Source organism: Alosa sapidissima, chromosome 11 (assembly GCF_018492685.1).
Source record: "Alosa sapidissima isolate fAloSap1 chromosome 11, fAloSap1.pri, whole genome shotgun sequence".
Lineage (NCBI taxonomy): Eukaryota > Metazoa > Chordata > Actinopteri > Clupeiformes > Clupeidae > Alosa > Alosa sapidissima.
The window spans coordinates 1,332,773-1,353,473 of NC_055967.1; the positions used below are offsets into that span (position 1 = coordinate 1,332,773).

Here is a 20,701-nt window from a genome sequence, read left to right on the forward strand (position 1 = left end):
ATTTGAACTCTTTAGTTATTTAGTTACTTAGGCTACTTGCAAAATAAGCATAGCATATCGTAATACAGAGTGGACACTAGAAAATTGACTAAGGTCGACCGAGGTCCTCATTGTGACACAGTGAAATGGGGCGGGGCATGGGATCGGACAATTGAGATGGTTGCTATGATGTTTCTATGGTAGACATGGTGGTTGCTATGCTATTTAAAAGTGGCTACTATGCTGGTTGCTATGGTAATGTATGGCTATGGTGGTTGCTAGGGTGACATTGTGGTAGTTGTTGCTAGGGTAATTGAAATGGTAGTTAGGGTGTTGCTAGAGTAGACATGGTTGCTGTGCTAATTTAACTGACTGATCAAGTTTTCATTAGGTTACTGAATGCTTTAATTGTGAATGCTATATACTTAATTCACCATTAGGTAAATTAGCATGCAATTGTCATCTAAATGCAGTATTTTGTAGGCTATTCAAAGCATTCCACGTTCATCACTCCGTTGTGGTGTAGGCCTTGAGTGAAGGCTGTCCCTTTAAATGTCCTTAAAATTACACTTTAACTTCATGCTGTTTTTTTTAAGCTGCTTTTCTCAGTGGAGAATGACAGGAAGCGAGTGGGAGAGGGAGTCAGGGTGGGATCCGGAAAGGACCACGGGGTGGGAATCGAACCCGGGTCGCCGGCGTACAGTGCAGGTGCCCCAGCCAGTTGCGCCACGGCCGGGGCCACTTCATGCTGTTTTTGTTGATGGACACGCCGTCTTTGATTCAGTTTTCTCACCGTTTTAATAAACGACACATGCAATTGCTTGATTAAAGTAAGGAATGTTTTCAGTCGTTTTCTTGCAATTCCCACATAACATTACATACTAGGTAGGGTTGGGCGATGTCCCCTAAATTGCCATTTGACGATGTGTACAGTAAAACATCGGGATGGACGATGATATCGTCGGGGGTGGGGGGGGTAGTAAACAGTAATTACCATATTATTATTATTACCATATGTCTGTATTATTATTATTATTATTATTATTATTATTATTATTAATAATAATTACCATATGTCTGTACAGAAATTTATTTTTTTATACATTTATAATTTTCTACATAAAAAAATAAAAATATATAGGCTATATGGCCTGATGAAAGTGGACAGCTAAGAGAGACATACTGACCAGGCTACCGAAGTTGTGTGAAAATCGTCGTGAAAGACGGATAGACAATCAATCTGAACACTTGCGTGTGCACCAACCAGCGGAATATTACACATTGCCAGCCTTCGCTGGGCTTAGCAAAAAAGCTACTTAAGACTACTATCGTGGTCACTCATTTAAAATCTTCAGTAGTACACTATGCAGCATCCCACGTTATCAGGCTACCGTCTATGCTGACTATAAGGGCGGCGGGAAGTGAAAGTAAAGGGCTGCGATCGCGCAGTCCAGGCTATAGGAGGACGAAGTAAAAAAAACTTTTACAAATAACGAATCCCGATTAGGACTACCACTCCGCTGTTGTCTGGGACTTTTGCTAAATGCATGAAATACAAGCCTTACAGTGAAAGACGGATGGGCTACCTTCTGATCCTATAATTAACGAAAGAAATGGTTTATTTTAACACAGAGGAGAAGGACGCATTTGGCGCTCGCTGTAGCCTCGCAAAAATATTTGAGCGCTAGAATGTCCTAGCCGTAGCCTAACAATAATAATTCAATAGGACTATTTTCTGCTAAAACATTAGGCTACATATATTACGTCCAATGTAGGCTATAGGCCTGCGAGACATGTAGGCTACAAAAAGACAATTACATATTCACGTCACAGTCAGGAATTATTTGAATAAGACGGTAGACTAATAAGTCTTTTATTTTACAAGACGGTAGACTAATACTTGATAACTGTTTGGCTGACAGCCTTTGAAGTAGGCTCAATTTCATTTCCAGGATAAAGTTTTTTTATGTGTTAGCCTGTTACAGCAGGACTGGCATGTGGGGGCGGACTGGCAGGACTGGCATGTGGGGGGCGTGGCATCACGATGATATCGTCCATCGGCACTGGCATGTGGGGGCGGACTGGCAGGACTGGCATGTGGGGGCGTGCCATCACGATGATATCGTCCATCGGCACAACCCTAATACTAGGCCTAAGTTACATAAAACAAATGTCGGTTACTATGTCTATGACTGGTTCGAACTTCATTACTGATAGGTTCATAGGTGGATAATTTTATAATTGTACAATTCTGGATGATCACAGTCAGATGGCAGCACCAGCGTCAGCTGAATGAAAGCTTACACACTAATCAAGTCCACAGTTGCGTGTTAAAACTTTCAGCTGAAGTAGATCTACTGTGAAGGTAAGATAGCCTAGTGCGAACTGAGAGAGTTGCCTCAAAAAAGCGGGAGGCACCGAAAAGCACGCTGTTTGCATCCCTGAATGTTAGTAGGAACAAAAGTAGGAACATTTCACAATTAATTAGGTGATGGGATTTATAAAAAAAGAGCATCCCAGAGAGACCGAATCTCTCAGATGGTACTGCATTAAAACCAGACCTTTTTCTGTAAAGAAAATCATTGTACGGGCTCAGGAAATTTTCTGATAACCATTGTCTATGAGCACAGTTTAATGCTCCATTCACAAATGCTAGTGTAAACTCTACCATTCAAAGAAGACATTTCATTTAGACATGATACAGACATTACCATCTTATCTGAGCCTGAGCTACTTTAAAATTGACTGATGTATATTGGAAAAGGGTCCTGTGGTTAGACCTATACAATTTGCAATTCTTTTTTGGAAATCATGGACTCCTCTAGGCTAAATAGGAAAGGGACTATTCAACTATCCAATGTACAAATATAGTGCTCAGTTCAAAACCCAGTATCCATGATGATGTGGAGCTGCATTAGTGCCTATGGCAGGGGTGGGCAAATTTTTGGGTTCAAGGGCCACATAGGGTTTTGAAAATAGGGCGGCAGGCCACATAATAATGACAAAGTTATTTTGTTGCAGAATATTAATTTAGTAAGAAATACTGCTAATTTGATGCTGTTTAACTCTGTGCACTGTCACTTTAAGCGCATTGTGTCTACACATTTAGTTCTCAATGATCTTTAGCCAGCTCCACTAAAATATAGCCTATGGCTAGTGCTGTGCCTATGAATGTGCCCTCTCACAGTTTATAAATGGCCAGTAGTGGCAACTACTGTTGCCTTCATGATTTCCTTTTAAAAGTTTCTTATAAAAAGGAGATATCAATTATCAACAATCACAAGCCAGCTGGAACCTGCCACTCTCTCTCTCCCTCTCGTGCGCCCTCAAACACGTTCCCAATTAAATTAAGTAACATAACGTTCAAGTTAGATCTGCTGCAATGGAGATTACAAAGAGTATCAACTCTATGTAACATGCTGTTTTGACACTGACATTATAAACGTTCTTTAAGAAGAGTGAAAAGCAGTTTGCAGTAAAGCTAACCACAACGTCGTCTATTGCAGGAAAAAAATAGCGAGCAGCCTATGATAATCTAATTAAATGCTCGGCGGGCCGGATTAAAGTCTGTGGCAGGCCAGATCTGGCCCAGGGGCCATAGTTTGGCCACCCCTGGCCTATGGCATGGGCATTTTGCACATCTGGAAAGGCACAATGAATTCTGAATTCAGATTTGAGCAACATATAGGCTACGGTCATCCAGATAATGTCTTTTCAGGGAAGACCTTGACTATTTCAGGAAAACAATGGCAATATGAATTCTGCTCATATTTAAACAGTATTTCTCCATAGAGGAAGAGTCCAGGTGCTAAAATGGCCTGTCTGCAGTCCAGACCTGTCTAAATGGGTGCATCATGGAATGAAAAACATGACTATGAAGTCCCCAGAGTCTCCTCAGTTCTTAAACATTTAGACAATGTTGTTAAATTTAAATGCCAGTCCCAACTTTTTTGAGACGTGTTGCTGGCATTACATTCAAAATTAACATATACATTTTCGAAAAAAACAATACAAATTACTCTCCTTCAACAGTTGATATTTCGTCATATATATTATATTTCTTCCATAATTGAAATGCCTTAAAGGCTTATCCAGAAAATATTCACTCATAGACATACCTGTGGCATAAGAGACTTTGCAACCATGTACGCTTCTTCAGCCTCCTTGGATAGGTTTAAGTTTTTGTAAGTTCTCCCCACATTCATGTGAGCTCCAATGTCATCTAATATAAATAAAATAAATTGAGAATATATGTTTTATTAGTGAAGAAATAAACCACATGAAGAAAAACCTCATAAATCTAAAGACTTAATTTAAGGCAGGTGCTGGATGTTCTTAAATTTAATATCACCAGAATAGTCACATTGCGATATGGTCTGTTTCTAAGAGAGTTCTGGCCAAAGGAAAATACAGCAACATATTTGAAACAAACATACAAACAAATAAAAAGACAGATAAACTGAACACAAGACAACAAAAACAAATACATTAACATAAATATTTCTGTTGCATGAGGGATGCATGACATTGGATTTTGAATGTATATCCAAATTGATATAGTGGCAAGAAAAAAATAATGACCAACAAACAGCTGCTTTCAAATAAAATAATAGTATTCATCTTGATCACAATAATTGACACATCTATATATAGCATCAAAGTTATTATTAATACTGAATACTAATTCAAACATTCACACTGTAGGTGAACCCCAAGGCTATCAGCATATGCGACGTGGATTGGCACTTTTGCCTAGAGCATAATGTGCATTTCACGATTACATTTGTTTCTTTAATTTCTTGGAGGGGAAAGTAATGGCTATACTTCCATTTAGAGAAAGCTACTTTTGGATTATTTGGGCTCGCCATAGCCTACCTGTCTTTCGTTGACTGACTGACTTGCTTGTGTTGTTTGTTGTGTGTTCGACTATGCATGCTTTCAAACACCCGCCCAACTCTACCTCTGATTGGCTTACCATGAAATTTTACTCAACCTCAGCCAATCGTCAGCATTTATGTGCTTATCTCGTGCCCACTGCCCACTAACCAAGGAAGAACAGTTAAAAAGGTCTTTGCCTCTCGGCTCAGAGATCTTGGTCTGATGAAAAAAAAAAAAAACAGCTTCAATTATAGTAACTCACCGCATTTTTTGCCAGTAACGGTAATGGCATTATTAAGATGGGAAGAGTAATAAATTAGATTCGTTACTGAAAAAAGTACCGGCGTTGTTAACAGTGTATTTAATAACGCCGTTATTCCCATCACAGAAAATAAGTATGGTCTTTTAGATTTTGTATTGGAATTTATATTTTTCATTCGTTGTGTTAGTGACTAAAATTGTCATATGGTGTGACATGAAAGTTATTGTTTGTAAAACTATAATGGGGTTTAATTTTTTATGTGAGTCAATGTGTCATAATCTTCTATCATTAGTTCATCAAGATCTAGCATTTCCTTGTGCAAAGGCATTTGGGTGGCTTACGGTCTACGGATAGATGGCGCTGTTACTGATCTAGTTAATCTACCAATTCCTGGGCTGGAAATGGCATCCATACACACTTCCTATGGTCATTTCAGTTTGCTTCCTGTTGGTTTGATGGTCAAAAAATATTTAATTACATAATATATAATTACAATTAGTAATTTCCCAAGGATGCGTCAGCAGCACAGATCCGTGGCGGCTGAATTTTAAAGGTCCCCTGTGTAACGTTTTCTAGTTGTTGGTTAACAAAATCAACATTTCCCATTCATAAATATGGCCCCATTCATGTTTAATTACCACCACCACCAATTTGAAGCATACTTATTGGCTTCCTCATTTCCATCTACATAGCACGGGGGCGACTCTCCATGTACGTGCGCCATTTTAAAATAATGGTGGCCAGCAAGAGACATACAGTGGGTCCCCGTTAAGTTTGGACGGGTTCCTTCATGAATCACGCACCCCATTTTCTCAGCAGAAATGGCACAAACTGCAGTTGACACAAACAACCACAAGGTGTCACTTGGGTGCCACTACTATTTTTGATGCGACTGACTTACTGCTTCCATGACGCAGCGGGGGCACGGGAACTTAAATTGATCACGGTAGTTTAAGCTTACACTTGACAAAACATTCTAATATGAAAATGTAGATGCAATTGTTGTAAAATGGTGCAGCTCCTTTAAGAAAGCACCGTGTGCAGGGATGGAGAGAGAGAAAGCGAGAGGGGATAGGCCTATGTGTGTTAGAACTTAGCATGTGGAAAAAGTACGTGCTGTTGAGACTGGAGCGAGTCATATTCAAAATAATGCAAAAAAAAAGCAATTATCCTCATTCATTGCAACCAAAGCATGCCTGCTTGCCGACGTTCAAACGAAAAATATATCAAAGCACCTTTTGCGTTTGAATGTAGCACGAAAAAATGTTTAAACAGCTGGACAAATGATTTAGCTAATTGATTATATAACCTGTACACCAGCAATTGTTGAACATTTACCTGTACAAGTACATTGACAGTAGCCCAACCTAACAGCATGTTGTAGGCCTACTGTAGAAATTTCACTTAAATTGCAACCGCAACATGCCTGCTTGCCAACGTTCAAACGACAACGAAAAAGATAATAAAACAACAAGAGGGTTGAGTCTGAATGACACTGAGTTTTTAGACACTGAGTTTTTGTAGTTTAGAAATATTTTCGTATAAAAAAATGGTCATTCTTCAATCTCCTTCACGGACGCCTATGGAAAAGGCTTAACGTCCCAAAACAACGATCAATGATCATCAAATTTCTCTCTCACATTGCTCCTCATAACCATCTATAAAAAAGTGTTTTTTCTTTTCTTTTTGAGCACATCCGAATCCCAGGACATAACGCACTGGACCTTATAATAGGCTCGAGATATAATTCCAAAAGGGGGCAGATAGGGGCCACTGCACTTAAAACTTAAAAAGATGAAGCTTTTCGAAGTTGAACAGGCTATTAAAAACTATTTGCGCACCTCCATGTCACAGGAGAGACTGGGCTCTCCCTTCTATGAAAAAGACGTTAGGCTACCTGCAAACTGGCCTATGATTTCATTGCTGAGTTTGCGGCAAAGCAAGAAAATGTTTTTTTTTCCTGAGTCAGGATATGGCGAGTCAGTGTCATTTATTTGTCCAATGTTAGCCTGTAGATACAGACCAGTACATCTTATCAATAGTTTGAATGTCGTGTGTGTTTCTGCTCATTGACAAATACCGTTCAGCACAATGATTCATGCCCAATTAATTCCCCCTGTTAAAGTGTTCGCCTTTGTTACACTATTTGGTTTCGTGATGTAGCCTATGATAAACACCATATGGCCAAATATGTGACTCAGCTAATGTTATAGGCTATACAATTGAATTTCCCCTCTTAAAAGGCAAGCTGGTGTAGCTTATTAGACTAGGCTACTATTAAAATACACCGACGGTACCCTTGGCTATGTGTAAAGTAAGCTATCGCATGATTTCATGCACGTAAGTGAAAAGGGCCTTGCATCTGTCAAGTTCGCACAGGGCCTCGCATCCCCTTGCGACGGCCCTGCAGCTCCTCCTAAGACAGCGAGGAAAAAGTTAAAATACGCGATAAACCCGGGAAAAGTTTGACAGGTTTGTTTCGGTCCCGGTGATTATTTGTGAAATTGTGCAAACGACAGCCTTTTCAAGGAAGGAGTCGTAGCATGCAAGCTCCCAAATTGACCCAGTAGCCTAAGGCATCAATAAATTTTTGGGACTGGGGAGGGTCATGCGTTTTTTCTCAATCACTTTGGAGGGTCATAGAAAAAAATTCTTGCTGGCGAGGGAGGGTCACATCTTTTTTGACTAACGCTCCCAAAACTCCTCCGGTAGCCCCTTAATTAAATAAATAACGAACAGTCCCTAATTGATTAATAGCCTAGGCCTACACCAGCAATTGTTGAACATTGACCCTTACAGGACATTGACAGTAGCCCAGCCTAACAAGCAAATGTTGCAAAATACAGCAAAAGACGCACTTAATCAGAAATAAATAATGTAATCTGCATCGCTTTATTTAACAAACTGCAAGCAACAAGAGCATTGAGTTCGCTGTAAGGCCAAACCCAAGAGCAAAGCCTATCTGTTAAGGCAGTCGATAGGCTATATAACGAGCTGTGTGCCTGGAAAGACGATAGATGACGGCTCTGGTCATCCCATACCCTCCCCCCACTTCCTGTAGCCTACCATTATGAAGGCCTGTAGCCTAAAACGACTCGTTGCCGTTTTGTGACATTAAGCTTTTTCACGAGCATTTCCCTTCTTTCACAAGCAGTGGGGGAGTGCGGGGCACAAAGTAACACTTTTTGGTAGACAAAGGAGGGTTCTCCGCGCTTCTGTCGTTTGGCCACAATCCGTTGCAATCAGGCCAGGACAGATATTTTAGAGAGGAGAGACGCCGGTGCAGCTCAGATGTCTTCTTAATTTTCTTTATTCTTCAGTAAAAGGTGCAGAACATTATTAAACTTTGACTAACATTTCGATGTGTCGATGTTTTTGACTAACGAACATCGAAACGTTAGTCAAAGTTTAATAATGTTCTGCACCTTTTACTAAAGAATAAAGAAAATTAAGAAGACATCTGAGCTGCACCGCCGTCTCTCCTTCTCTTTTTGGCTTTGGCTAAATATTTCTAAAATCATTTGAGTTTCACTAGTCACATGTTTTAACAAGCAACACTTGTTATTGAACTAATAACAGACGTGTGTCGAAAATTGACTTTATTTTCCATACGGAGAAATAACATATGCAGAGTCTAACCAAGGTCAATCTTGCCAAAAAAGCCCTCAAACCTGAAAACACATGAGGCAAAAGTGCAAAACATCACAAAACTAACACGCGCATATTTTTGTATTGCAATCATTGTAGCCTACAGTTGTAACAGCGCGTAACAGTCGTTTTACTCCCCGGATGCGCTCATTATAAAGAACGTTTAACGTGTCCCAAAAACAGCTATCAATTAATCACCAAACGTCTTATAAACAAGTATTGCCAGGAGCAACACCTTGCAAAAAATGATAACAATAGGCCTAGGCCTTTATATGGTTCTGCTCCTGCCTAGATTCGAACTCAGAACTACCTGAAAGTTGCAGACCTGTTCTGGAAATACGTGCATTAACTCACTCGACTGTCAGACAACGCTATCTGCTTCGAGTAGGCCTACTGGGTAGGACTGTAGCCTACACTGGTTGCTGTGGCACAGTCTTGAGTGACCGAATTCGTTTTTCTTTGTCATATGAATGCTGTCATTTTGTTAACATTACTGTTAAGGAGATGCTGTAGGCAAAGTCTATATTTCAACCTCGTTAGTGTAGTAAAAAAAAAATCAGAACTATTCACAAGGTTTCTGGGCAGCATATTTATGTTCTGTTAGCAAGCGAACTTCTCATGACTACCGACAAAGTAGCCTACTGCCAGCTGACGAAGCTCTCATTTTAAAACATTACTGAGAGACAGACACTGTACAATCAAGAAATCTTGCCACTGAATCCAAAACTATGTTTAACATTATGTACAAGGCTTAGGCTACAGTGGACTAGCATGTTGCAGGGGCTGCTAAAAACACAGAGAAACGCACTGAAAACTCGGCCAATCACAGCCCTTGCTGTCAAATGCGCCGTCTGGTTCGACCGTGGAACTCCACAGCGGACTATGCTGCCCCCAAGCGGCTGCAGTTGTACTTACATTTCACCATTCACCATGATCGTGAATGAAGTGTCAATTTTTAACTGGGACCCACTGTATGCGAAATACAGCTCAGTCTTTGGCGTCTACATGCATAGAAAAAACATTTGCTTGGATTCATCTGCAGAATTTCCCTACATTCAGCAATGTAAGTTACAAACCCATTTTCTACAAACCACATGTCTTCCTAACATTCCGACATTGAAATTGTATTTTCCAACTAAATAAAGAGATAAATAACTTGGTTCGTGATCTGTCACTGTCTCACTTGATCTCTAGTCTCTCGACCCAGAGACATTTAATAAACTAATCTAACATAGTTTTGCTAGAACTGGTAGACTACCACAAAGTTGCTGAGCGTGTGTTATTTCAGGTTAGTTTGCAACAATATACAAGTTTAACCAAAGTCCTTAGCTGATTCCTAGCTAGCGAACATCTGTAACGTTAGCCGTTCCCATTCACTTTCCGTTTACTGTGCTAACGTTAGCTAGCTAGCTTAACATGCGGTTAACAGGCAAAATGAAACTATTTATTCCGTGTCCGAAAGAGTGTTTCATTGGCATCATACACAAGCAATGGCAATAAAATAGTACACAAAATTATATTAATATTTTGTTATTGCTTATTCAGAGAAAAGTTTATGATGTTTTGACGCACCTAGGAGTCCGGAACTAGTGCCAGTTTTTGATGTGCGACGGCTACTGTAGTTCTAAACGAGGCAGCGCTTGAGAGGTTGGTCACAATATAACACCTAACCACTAGATAGGAGAAATTCTTACACAGTGGGGCTTTAAGGGTTAAACAAATTCTTACCTGGCTGTACTCGTGTAGCCTGAAGGAAATATCTCAAGGCTATTTCATATCTGTTCTGATTTTCAAGAGCATGTCCCACATTGTTCCAAAGCTTTGCATTGTTCTTGTTCACCTGCAAAAAAACAAACAAAACAAAAATGAGATCTGTTATGCCAAATTGCCTTTTCAATTTGAACTTTTTTTGTAACAAAAGCAACAAAAAAGTAACTGGGACCACAATAGAAAAATAAAAAAAATATTTCATACTTTTAATGCGGAGGTGAAAAGGGTGTACTCTGATTCCCAGTCCCAGTTCCGGTTGAAAGTTTTCATAGCATGAGTTAACAGGAGAATTCCCATCAATAGCCATGATATTTTCTTTGATGCTCTGTTTAACAAATTCATATGTTACATATCTGTACATACACATACCAACTCTTTTACACGCCCGGTGTGGCCACAGGCTAGGATAAATAAAGACCGGCCTCAAATAGAAGCCTGGGCCCGTATTCACAAAGAATTTTAAGGCCAAAAGTAGCTCCTAACTGGCGTTTTGAAATGCGTATGCGGCTACAGGAGCTTCCAATCGCGAGGGAACAATTGTGCATTGTAGGCATAACTAAGGGATGCAATAACGCCACCAACAACAACCAAAACTACTCATTGTCAACATGTAAACTAAATGTAATGTTTGATTGTGAATCAAATGACAATGACAACCTCTTTGCAAACATAGGCATAGGGTGACAGATTCATTTAAAAATGTTGATAAGATACTGCATCAATCCGTATGTTTCATTAGGCTACTAGGCTATTTGTTTTGCCTTTCTTCTTTTTTCATTTAAGCTATTTATTCAGTTATTCTTCATCATCATCTTCCGTCCTTCGCACTACTTGTGTAGCGCATGCATTCTCAGACCGGTCACCTGTCACTCATCATCGTAGAGGAGGTGTTTGGAATCATTCCCGCGTTACAATAAACAACTAATCCAAGTGGTCACTTCAGTTAAGCTTGTGCATGAGTAATGACGTCAACCATAGCAACGAAGACTCACTCTTAGTAAGGAAAAATGACAACTCTTAAACTAAGAGTAGGTCTGAAAGGCTTTGTGAATAACTTTTAAGAGAAAACTACTAGCTAAAATCTTTTAGGGCGATTTAGGAGTACTCCTAGTGGTAAGATAAAATGCTTTGCGAATACGGGCCCTGGTCTGTTTTTTTAGTTTTAGGTTGTATTCAATCTCAATTAGATCGTCTGTTTAAACCTACATTGTGTAGTTTTTGGGTTAATTCCTGGGGGAAATTATCCCATCTAGCGGTGAGATGGTATATTGCAACTCCAGCGGTAACTGAATGACAAACGCGAAAGGCTGAGCTGGAATTTCAGGTATGTCCATCTTTGGCTAACGTATTCTAAAGATGGAGGCAGAAACATGGCTGCCGCCTTACGGGCGACTCTCCCGTATGTATTCTTAATGGCAGATTCTACATTTAAAAGATTGCTACAATTTGTTGGCATAAGTAATTACACATGAATGAGCACATATTTTTGAAGGAAAAAATAGATTTTTGCTAAGAATCAACCCAAAAAATTACACAATGTAGCTTTAAGCCAGTTCTATGGTGCAGATTGAGCACGCTAAAGTTCTGATTTAATGGCATACAACAATACTGTCATTCCCGGTCCATGCTCTGACAACAGCTCAGACACGGAGAGCGATAAAAAGGTGACCTTGAAATTGTGCCATTAACCCTTAGAACCCTAAGCTATTTTTAGGGCATTTTCACTACCTTTATTCATAAGGATTTATTCTGGTCATTGTAAGTGCCACACACACATATTATATATTGTTTTTTTCAGCAGAGTCTAGGCTATCCAGATAATCCAAATAATGTCATGTATTAGTACTAGCATTGATTTTATTTTGATTTTTAAAGAATTAAAATATAAAGATCATATTATAAAAATTCTTATATTTTGACCTGTATCTCACCACAGCAAGCTCATAGCTCTACATGCATTTCATGTGTGTGTAGGGCTGACTGTCCTGAAACGGGCAATATAATTGTCATGTTGGAGGGATACTCTGGGGCTGAGCAATTTACAGAAATATGTGGTGTGTGATTTACGGAAATAAATGCCATTTTTTATTTAGCGATGAAAAATGACCATTCTGCACTTCATATCTGTGACACGAACTGATCTGACCTGACTTGACCCAAGTTTGCCTGTTAGCATGTGTGACTATGGTGTATGCACTCATGATGATTCTCAACTTTTTACTGCATTGCCATGAACAAAGTAAAGTCAAAAAAGGTGTTTCTTTGTTGAACAAATTGGGATGCAATGTGAGCCTTGAATTGGATGCCATGCAGGAATTTGCTAGGATCTCAAAACCGGATTATGAACATGTTTTGCCATAGAGAAACACACGATAGAGTTGGATTATAAAGCATGCTTTGCCACAAAAACAGACAAAAACGTGGGGTAAGTCCAGCTATATGAAGTTATTATTTTGCTGTCACTTCGTCTGTTTTATAACCCATTCACTAGTTCGCCCTTCTATATGATTGCTTCAGCTAGACTAGAATGTATGGGAGAAGTGCGTGTTTGGCAAGGTAGCTGTCCGTGGTCCTGGAGTGCCTGGAGCGGATATCGCGATAGAGCGATGACCGCTTGCACCCCCCTGTGTAAGGAGGATGAGTAACAGGGCAATTGGTGAAATGGAGGAGTAGGGGGAGGAGGGGGGATGATTTCGCGAACGTCGGAGCGTGTGACGTATGGAAAAGGAGGTCGGCTTAAATAGGCCTACCCTGCGGCGGCAGTGGGTGAGTTAATTGCTGTCAATCATCCCGAAGGCTCCACCCGAACTTTGTTTATAAAACATCATTTCACTAGTTCGCCCTTCTATATGATTGCTTCAGCTAGACTAGAATGTATGGGAGAAGTGCGTGTTTGGCAAGGTAGCTGTCCGTGGTCCTGGAGTGCCTGGAGCGGATATCGCGATAGAGCGATGACCGCTTGCACCCCAAAAGATCACAGAGAAAGGCCGCTACCAACTACATAAGTGCTTGCTGAACGAGTCGTAAATCCGCTAGATTGGAGCGGATGTAAGACTGGTAGGCATCCGAGGACCAACGGCCCAGTATTTTAATTTGTTGCTCCGATAAGCCGTTGAGCGCAGCTGTTGTGGCAGCTCCTATCCTGAAGGAGTGTGCGGAGTAGCGATCCGCGGGAAAACCAGATTTGACTAGAATGGTTTTTAAGAGTGTCTGGAATCTGTGGCGAGTGATGGGTAGCCCTTCGTCTGACACGAAGGGCGGGCTAGTAGACGAAGCTTGAGCTGACCGATATGAGATGTAGTGAGATAGGTATTGGAAAGGCTGAAGATCTGAGGCGGAGTTAAGTGGATATGGAGTGTCCTTTTCGGGACTGATCGGTTTTACTCTGTTTGATGGTAAATCGAATGGTGTCTTGGTCTAGCTGCTCTAGATCTGCGATGCACGGGTGGACATCGGGAATGAAGAGAGACGAAGGGCATGTAAACTCGCTACATCTCGGCAGCCCAAAAAGGCCAGTAGAAACATAACGGAGATGGTGGAATCGGAATGCGGTGACATGACCCTTTGCGAAGGGTAGCGAGGCGGGTGGCGAGAATGCTTGAGGTAATGGGAAGGCGGGAGTCTTGGGGGACTGGATGTTGCCTAGGGATACCTTTAATTAACAAGCCTATCCTGGTGTCGGAGAAGGGGCATTCGGAGCCGTGGGGGCGTTTGTAGAAGAAATGAATGCCAGCTAGGTAGACTCTAATGGAAGAAACTTTGATCCCGAGTGAAGTGTGGGCGTAGGTGATAAATGATGATATGGTGACTGCATCGAAACTGGGAAATGGTAGTGAGTGCTTTGCGTGGAACTGTTTGAAGCACGACCAAGCAGTCCAGTAGGACTGCATGGTCCTGGGTGCGAGGGCTTGAAGGGCTAGGTCGGCCGTGATGGGCTGAAGATAGCTGAGGGGGTGGTTTATGGGAAGATGGTCTCCGAAAAGCTGGGGAGTGGAGTAGGGTACGGGTCCGCCTCTGGAGCCGAGCTTCTGAATCTCTGGAATTTAAGACGAGAGAGAGAGTCGGCAATTCCATTGTGGCAACCGGGGACGTGCGCGGCTCTTATAATAAGCTGGTAGCTGGCTGCTATCCAGATTAGACGCCTAATAAGAGGGGAAAGCGCAGGCGATTTTGAGCTCGAGTTATTAATGACGTGCACTACGGCTTCGTTGTCGCTGTGGATTATCACACTCTTGGAGGTCCACTCATTCCCCCAGGTAGGGCCGTGATGGCTACGGGGTAGAGTTCGAACACGGCTGACGATTCGTTTCCAGTTGTTAGCTCTCTGAACTCTAGTGGCCACGGGGATGCAAACCAGCGCCCTTTGAAAAAGCCTCCGAAGCCTGTTGAGGGGGCTGCGTCGGTGTACAACTGGAGCTCTTCTGGAGATGATTGGCAGTCGTCGTAGAACGTGCACAGACCATTCCATTCGTCTAAAACATCCTCCAGAGTTTGATATCGGCCAGACACTGGGCATCTAGAGATACGACGTCTTCGAGAGATGGGGTTGCTGAGCGCAGTTTAGGAGATGCGAGATGAAAGGGCGGCCCTGGGGAATGAGTTGACTAGTGGACACTCGACCGCGCCGTGACTGGGGCTATTGCAGAGGGGACAAGATGGCTTAAGTCCTAGGAAAACGCGGTTATGGAGCTCCATATCGAGCGCGCCCCAGTAGGGGTTTTAGTTCCAGAGGCCGACTCTGGCAGCGCATTTTGCTGAAAACAGCCGGTGGTAGCCTACGTATGAAAATGAGCTCCACCGTAGGATACGGCTAGGCCGGCGATGATGGCCAGGTAGTCATTTAGCTTAGTCATTTGCGTCGACTGGAGAACACGAAACAGACGACTTCTGTGTAGTTGGTAAAAGCTACGGTGAACTCGGGAAATGACAGGGTTTTTGATGCTGGGCCAGAATTTTTTAGAGAAAAACCAGTTCGCCGCAAACTAGATCCCGGTTATGAGAGGGAATAGGAAGGGAGGGAAGAATGGTAGAAAGGTCTACGTCTGCACCTGACAAGATGAGGTTCCTGGTGGACGCTGTGACGGGTGGTGGTTCGAATGCTGCAGCGTGAGGAGGCGGTGGCAGGGCCTGTGCTGTGGCTAAAGAATAGTTTTGCTGCCGGAACGGTACGTCGTGGTCCGAAGCACTCGCGGAGTGCTGATGACCCGCTGCTGCGGGCTGGTCTAGCGCGGAGCCGGGGAAGAGATGGGAAGGGAGAAAAGGGGGGAGGGAGGGAGCGGTCGCTGACGCGACCGGAAGGGGAGCAACCTGGGACAGGGTCGCGGGAAGTGGGACGGGGAAGGAAAGAGGGTTAGGGGGGAGTAGCGACGCTGTCGCTATCGGCGCCGACTGAGACCAGGTGCTCGCTAACTCCTAAGAGAGATGGGGAGCTAGTGAGGTGACTCTTCGAGCTGACGCTTCGTGAGTTGAGGCGTGCTGTACAGACGTGGCTCCCGGAATGGAAAGGGGAGGGGGGAGAGGGGGGAGGGAGGGAGCAGTCGTCGGAACGACTGGAGGTGGGGCAGGCCTGGACCGAGTCCTGGCTAGGGGAGGTGGATGGGGGAGGGAAAGAAGGAGTGGGGGAGAGTAGCGACGCTGTCGCTACCGGGGCCGTCTGGAAAAGTGGGGCTGGACCCGGAAATACGGCGGAGATGCGGCGGGAATGGGCCTGAGCCGCTGACGTGGCAGTGGCTGTGGCTGTGGCTGAAACAGCGGAATGATACGCTCTGAAGCGTGTGGTGCCGGAAAGTGCTGTCGGCGTGCCCGGTTTGCGAGGTGGCTGGTGGTGTGTGCTTCGTCCGGCTGAATGGCCGGCGGAAGGAACCGCGTCGGGATGCCAGAAGGAGCAGCTTGCTTCCTGGTCTGGGGAGGAAAACGAAGTGAGGGAGCGGGAGGGCGAAAAGACCGGGTTATCCGACTGCGTTAGAAGGCGGAGGAGATGGAACTTCCTATCCGACATACGGAACGCGATGCCGCGGGAATGGAGAGTGCTGCGGATGCGAGCCACTGTCCAGTGGGTAGGGTCAACGCCTTGCTGGCGCTGGGTGGATTTCCAGTTCCATGAGAGCTGTCTTGTCAATGCGAACGATACGCAGACTGAATGATTTCGCGAACGTCGGAGCGTGTGACGTATGGAAAAGGAGGTCGGCTTAAATAGGCCTACCCTGCGGCGGCAGTGGGTGAGTTAATTGCTGTCAATCATCCCGAAGGCTCCACCCGAACTTTGTTTATAAAACATCATGAAGGATGTATTTGGTATCAAATGATAGCTCTGTGTCTCCTCTTTCATCTAACATGCGTGGCATATATATCCGATCACGGGTCCGCGAGTAATTACTCCGAGAGTAATGGGTGTGCAGCGTTGGTTTGTGTACATGACGTTAATATTTTGCAGTCACTTCGTCTGTTTTTATAAGCCAGAAAGATCGATATCCATGGTACCAATGGATAGCCGTTTCTCCTCTTTCATCTGATATGCTTGCCATATCTATGCGATCACGGGTTCGCGAGTAATTCAAACGAGAGTAATGGGTGCGCAGGTGAACGCAGATAAGTATAGACTGTAAATATGATGCAATTTGATTTAATTTCATGATTTTTTTTTAATTTTCATACTTGATCGTACAGACAAGTGCGTAGTCTCTTTGGAAAGCCCCACTTCTTCTCTGTCATGCAATAAAGGTTTTATCTCGTTGCGATGAACAGTCGCGGAGCAATGTAACAGAGAAGAAAGGGTGTGTTTTTTGACGCACTTTGCGTCAATCGGGTTCTAAGGGTTAAAGGTGACGCCATGAAAAATTTGGGTGCACCTAAATTTTATGCTGGTGCACCAAAATAAAAAAAGTACAACCAATGCAAAAAGTTAGTCTGTAGCCCTGTAACTATCATCGGATAGCCTAGTACTATGGGTAGGCATTCAGTGTGTTTGAAATTACTAATTCGATAATATTTCCCATCTTTGCAGAGGAAAAGTTTTGTGTGAAGGGAATTAAAGGCCTGTCTCATATAAATGCCTGTCTCAAATACTAGCCGGTACAGTTGTGCGATTTGGGAAAATAAAAGCCCGGGCTATATACATACATATACATAACAATTATACAAAACAGGTCAAAAGTAATTCAATTTTGTTTTGAATAGACTTGCCCTTTTCTTGAAACAGCTTTGAATCCATGTGCAATTAATATACAAAACCCCATGCTGGGTACATAAAGCACTCTCTCTGCCACCACAAACCCAACAGGAAAAAACAAGTTGGATGCCGGGATGAAAGGAAGGATTGTTAAAGACAGGGCCTGAAAGGAAAGAAGAAGGGAATAGAATCAAGATACTTTAATGTCAGCATGGTGAAACCATTTTTAAAAATGTGGGCTGGTTACCCAATAATATCTGCTTGGCGGGTGAAAAGGATATTGCCTATACTGTGCAGACAGATACGGTGTCGTAGTTCCAGCAAAACCTCTGCCACAAGTTAGAATAATGTCCCTTCCAAGTTTCAATAGGTGCTATTCCAAATTGTTCTTTCAAATCTAGAAGCCATTGTTGCTCAGGAGCAACACAGAATTCACATGCCCCCCACACTTCCCTTTTTTTCCGCTAAGTAAACTAGTGTTTCTAATCAGCAACATATGTAGTTCTTTTTAAATCATGTGGGGGGCACCTAAGTCCTTCATTATGTCATCGAGACACATTTCAGAGTGGCTGCTAGCACCGAAGTGGAAGGGACCATAATGTGGGTAAGAATAATGAAATTTTGAATTCACAATTTAGAGCAACTTCCTGACACATTTCTGTGAAAATATTGGTTATTGATTAGTTGAAGATAATATTTATTCATTAAAAGTAAGTATATATAGAAAAACAAACTTGCAGTGAGGTCGCTAAAAATTGTGTTGCTCACAAGCAACAATGGTTGTTAAGAGTAATAAGTTCTAATACAAGCATATAGTGTCATGTAGTGTCCAGTTCGGTTTTACTGTTGTTTTTGATGCAAGTCAAGTCAAGTCATACACAGAGGTCATTCAATTTTTTTACCAACAGGACATTGAAGGGGCTGAGAGGAAACGAGTGGGAGAGAGGGATGGGGTGGGATCGAGAAATGACCCGGTTCGGACTCAAACCCAAGTCCCCATGATGTTTGTCCTTCTTTACGCTTCTCTCATCCTCTCAAAGGAATTCTGGATCTCATTCATAGTGACCACTGGGTCCTTGGTTACCTGTCTGACCAAGGCCCTTCGTTCCGGATTACTCAGTTTGGCTGAGTGGCCAGATCTAGGAAGACTGTTAGTTGTTCCAAACTTTTCCAGTTGAGAATAATGGAGGCTACCGTGCTTTTGGGCACTTTCAATGCTGCAGAATTTTTTTGAATCCTTCCACAGATCTTTGTCTTCACACAACCCTGTCTCGCAGGTCTACGGACAATTGTCTCGATCTTTTGGCTTGGTTTTCACTCTGACATACACCATCAACTTTGAGACCGTATACAAAGAGATGTCTGCCTGTCCTAATAATGGCCAATGAATTAATTTAGGCACAGGTGGTCAAGACACAATTTATTTAATTTAGACACAGGTGTCAAGTTGTAGAAGCATCTCAAGGACCATTGATAGAAATAGGATGCACCAGAGAGAGAGAAATGAGTCAGAGAGAAATGTCCTTTTTAGTCTGTGTCATATTTAGTCATTCAAATATCATTTTTGTTAGTCAAGTTTCAGTCGACTAAAAGTCTTGTTATTTTAGCCTAGTTTTAGTCAAAAGAAAACTAAAGGTATTTTAGTCAAGTTTTAGTCAGAACATCTTAGTCTTTTTTTACATGTTATAATATAAATGAGTTGTTTGCAATATTGAACCAACTTGTATGTAAATTCAAACAGTTCTGCAACACTGTCTTTGTAAGATATGCCAGTTTAAATCATATGAATCCTCTGACACAATAAGTAAAGTGCAAAGACAATATAGGCGGGTCAATATAGGGTTCAACGTCAAAAAAATTGATACAAAAGGTTTCTTTATGGATTCTGGTACTGTTGGACATGCTAAATAACATACTAAAAATCTAGTAAAATCTGACCTTGGGAAAGGGGTCATTTTCAAAATGGCCGCCAAAATGGCTGTCAACAGGTTAGAATGGCTATATCTCAATTACTATTCAGCCTACAGGGGTGAAATTGATATCAAATGATGGTCAAATTAAACAAGAATAGGATTTTAAATGTTAAAATTTAAAATGTTTCAATGCTCTACCTTTTTCAGCCATGAATTAAAATCAATGCGTTTTAATACAGAGCAAATGCAATACAGGATTATTAGCCATCTCCATGGCATGGAGGAAGATAAGACATGTCTTAACTGATGTTATATCTCATCTAGAGGTTATATGCAGGGTAGGTATTTCACGGCGGCCACGACGGCCATGGCCGTCGTAGCCCCTTGCGTTGGCCGTGACGCCCCTTTGAAAATCAGAGGTTTACAGGCCACGGTGGCCTTGGTGCCCCCTTCTTTAAATGTTCTGCTTTGCGTCCTACTAATAGCGATATATATTTAGCCTATGGCCTGTCAATAATCTTAGCATTCACAGCGCAAATTACGCAGTGGAGAAAGTGACAGCGCAAGAAAGAAAGTGCGTCCAAATTAACCCATTCTTCTCAGTTGAACTACTCGCGAAGTAGCCTACTCATCACACAGACATCACAAGTATCACATGAACGAGCTTTTTCTCAGCTTTTAAACGATGTTAGCCGCTAATTGCTGTGGTGAACGGTTCGCGAGAAAAGTAAATATAATTCAATTTAATCATAAATTCTACTGAAGGTTTTGCGTCCATCTCCCTACCCATTCATCTCGGTGGAATACTTCACGAACCCTTCGTTTAACATATGACAAACCATATATCAGAATAAACAGCAGACCTTACCGAACAGAAAGGTAAAACAGGTAAAACAGTCCCCTGTACAGTTAGCCGTTCCAGACTAATCCCGTTTTGAATTTGCAGTAAATTTCAACATACATGGATGTCTCCAAATTTGGGATTTAAATTGGGTTTAAATTGTTCCACATCATTTCATAACGGGCCAAATACAAAATAAATATTACAAATGTCGCCTAGATATCGGTAAATCAGAGGACAGC

General features: G+C 42.3%; 1 protein-coding gene across 2 annotated transcripts in view; it reads right to left on the reverse strand.

Annotated features, from left to right (window-relative positions):
* The window catches only part of tmtc3 (transmembrane O-mannosyltransferase targeting cadherins 3), a 72,524-nt gene that overhangs the window by 12,409 nt on the left and 39,414 nt on the right, over positions 1 to 20,701 (reverse strand). For both annotated transcript variants that reach the window (XM_042108748.1, XM_042108749.1), the window contains 4 exons: positions 17,720 to 17,868; positions 10,742 to 10,862; positions 10,496 to 10,607; positions 4,098 to 4,201 (listed from right to left, as the gene is read on the reverse strand). In XM_042108748.1, the coding sequence (XP_041964682.1) occupies positions 4,098 to 4,201; positions 10,496 to 10,607; positions 10,742 to 10,862; positions 17,720 to 17,868 (486 nt within the window). The remainder of the gene's footprint in view (positions 1 to 4,097; positions 4,202 to 10,495; positions 10,608 to 10,741; positions 10,863 to 17,719; positions 17,869 to 20,701) is intronic.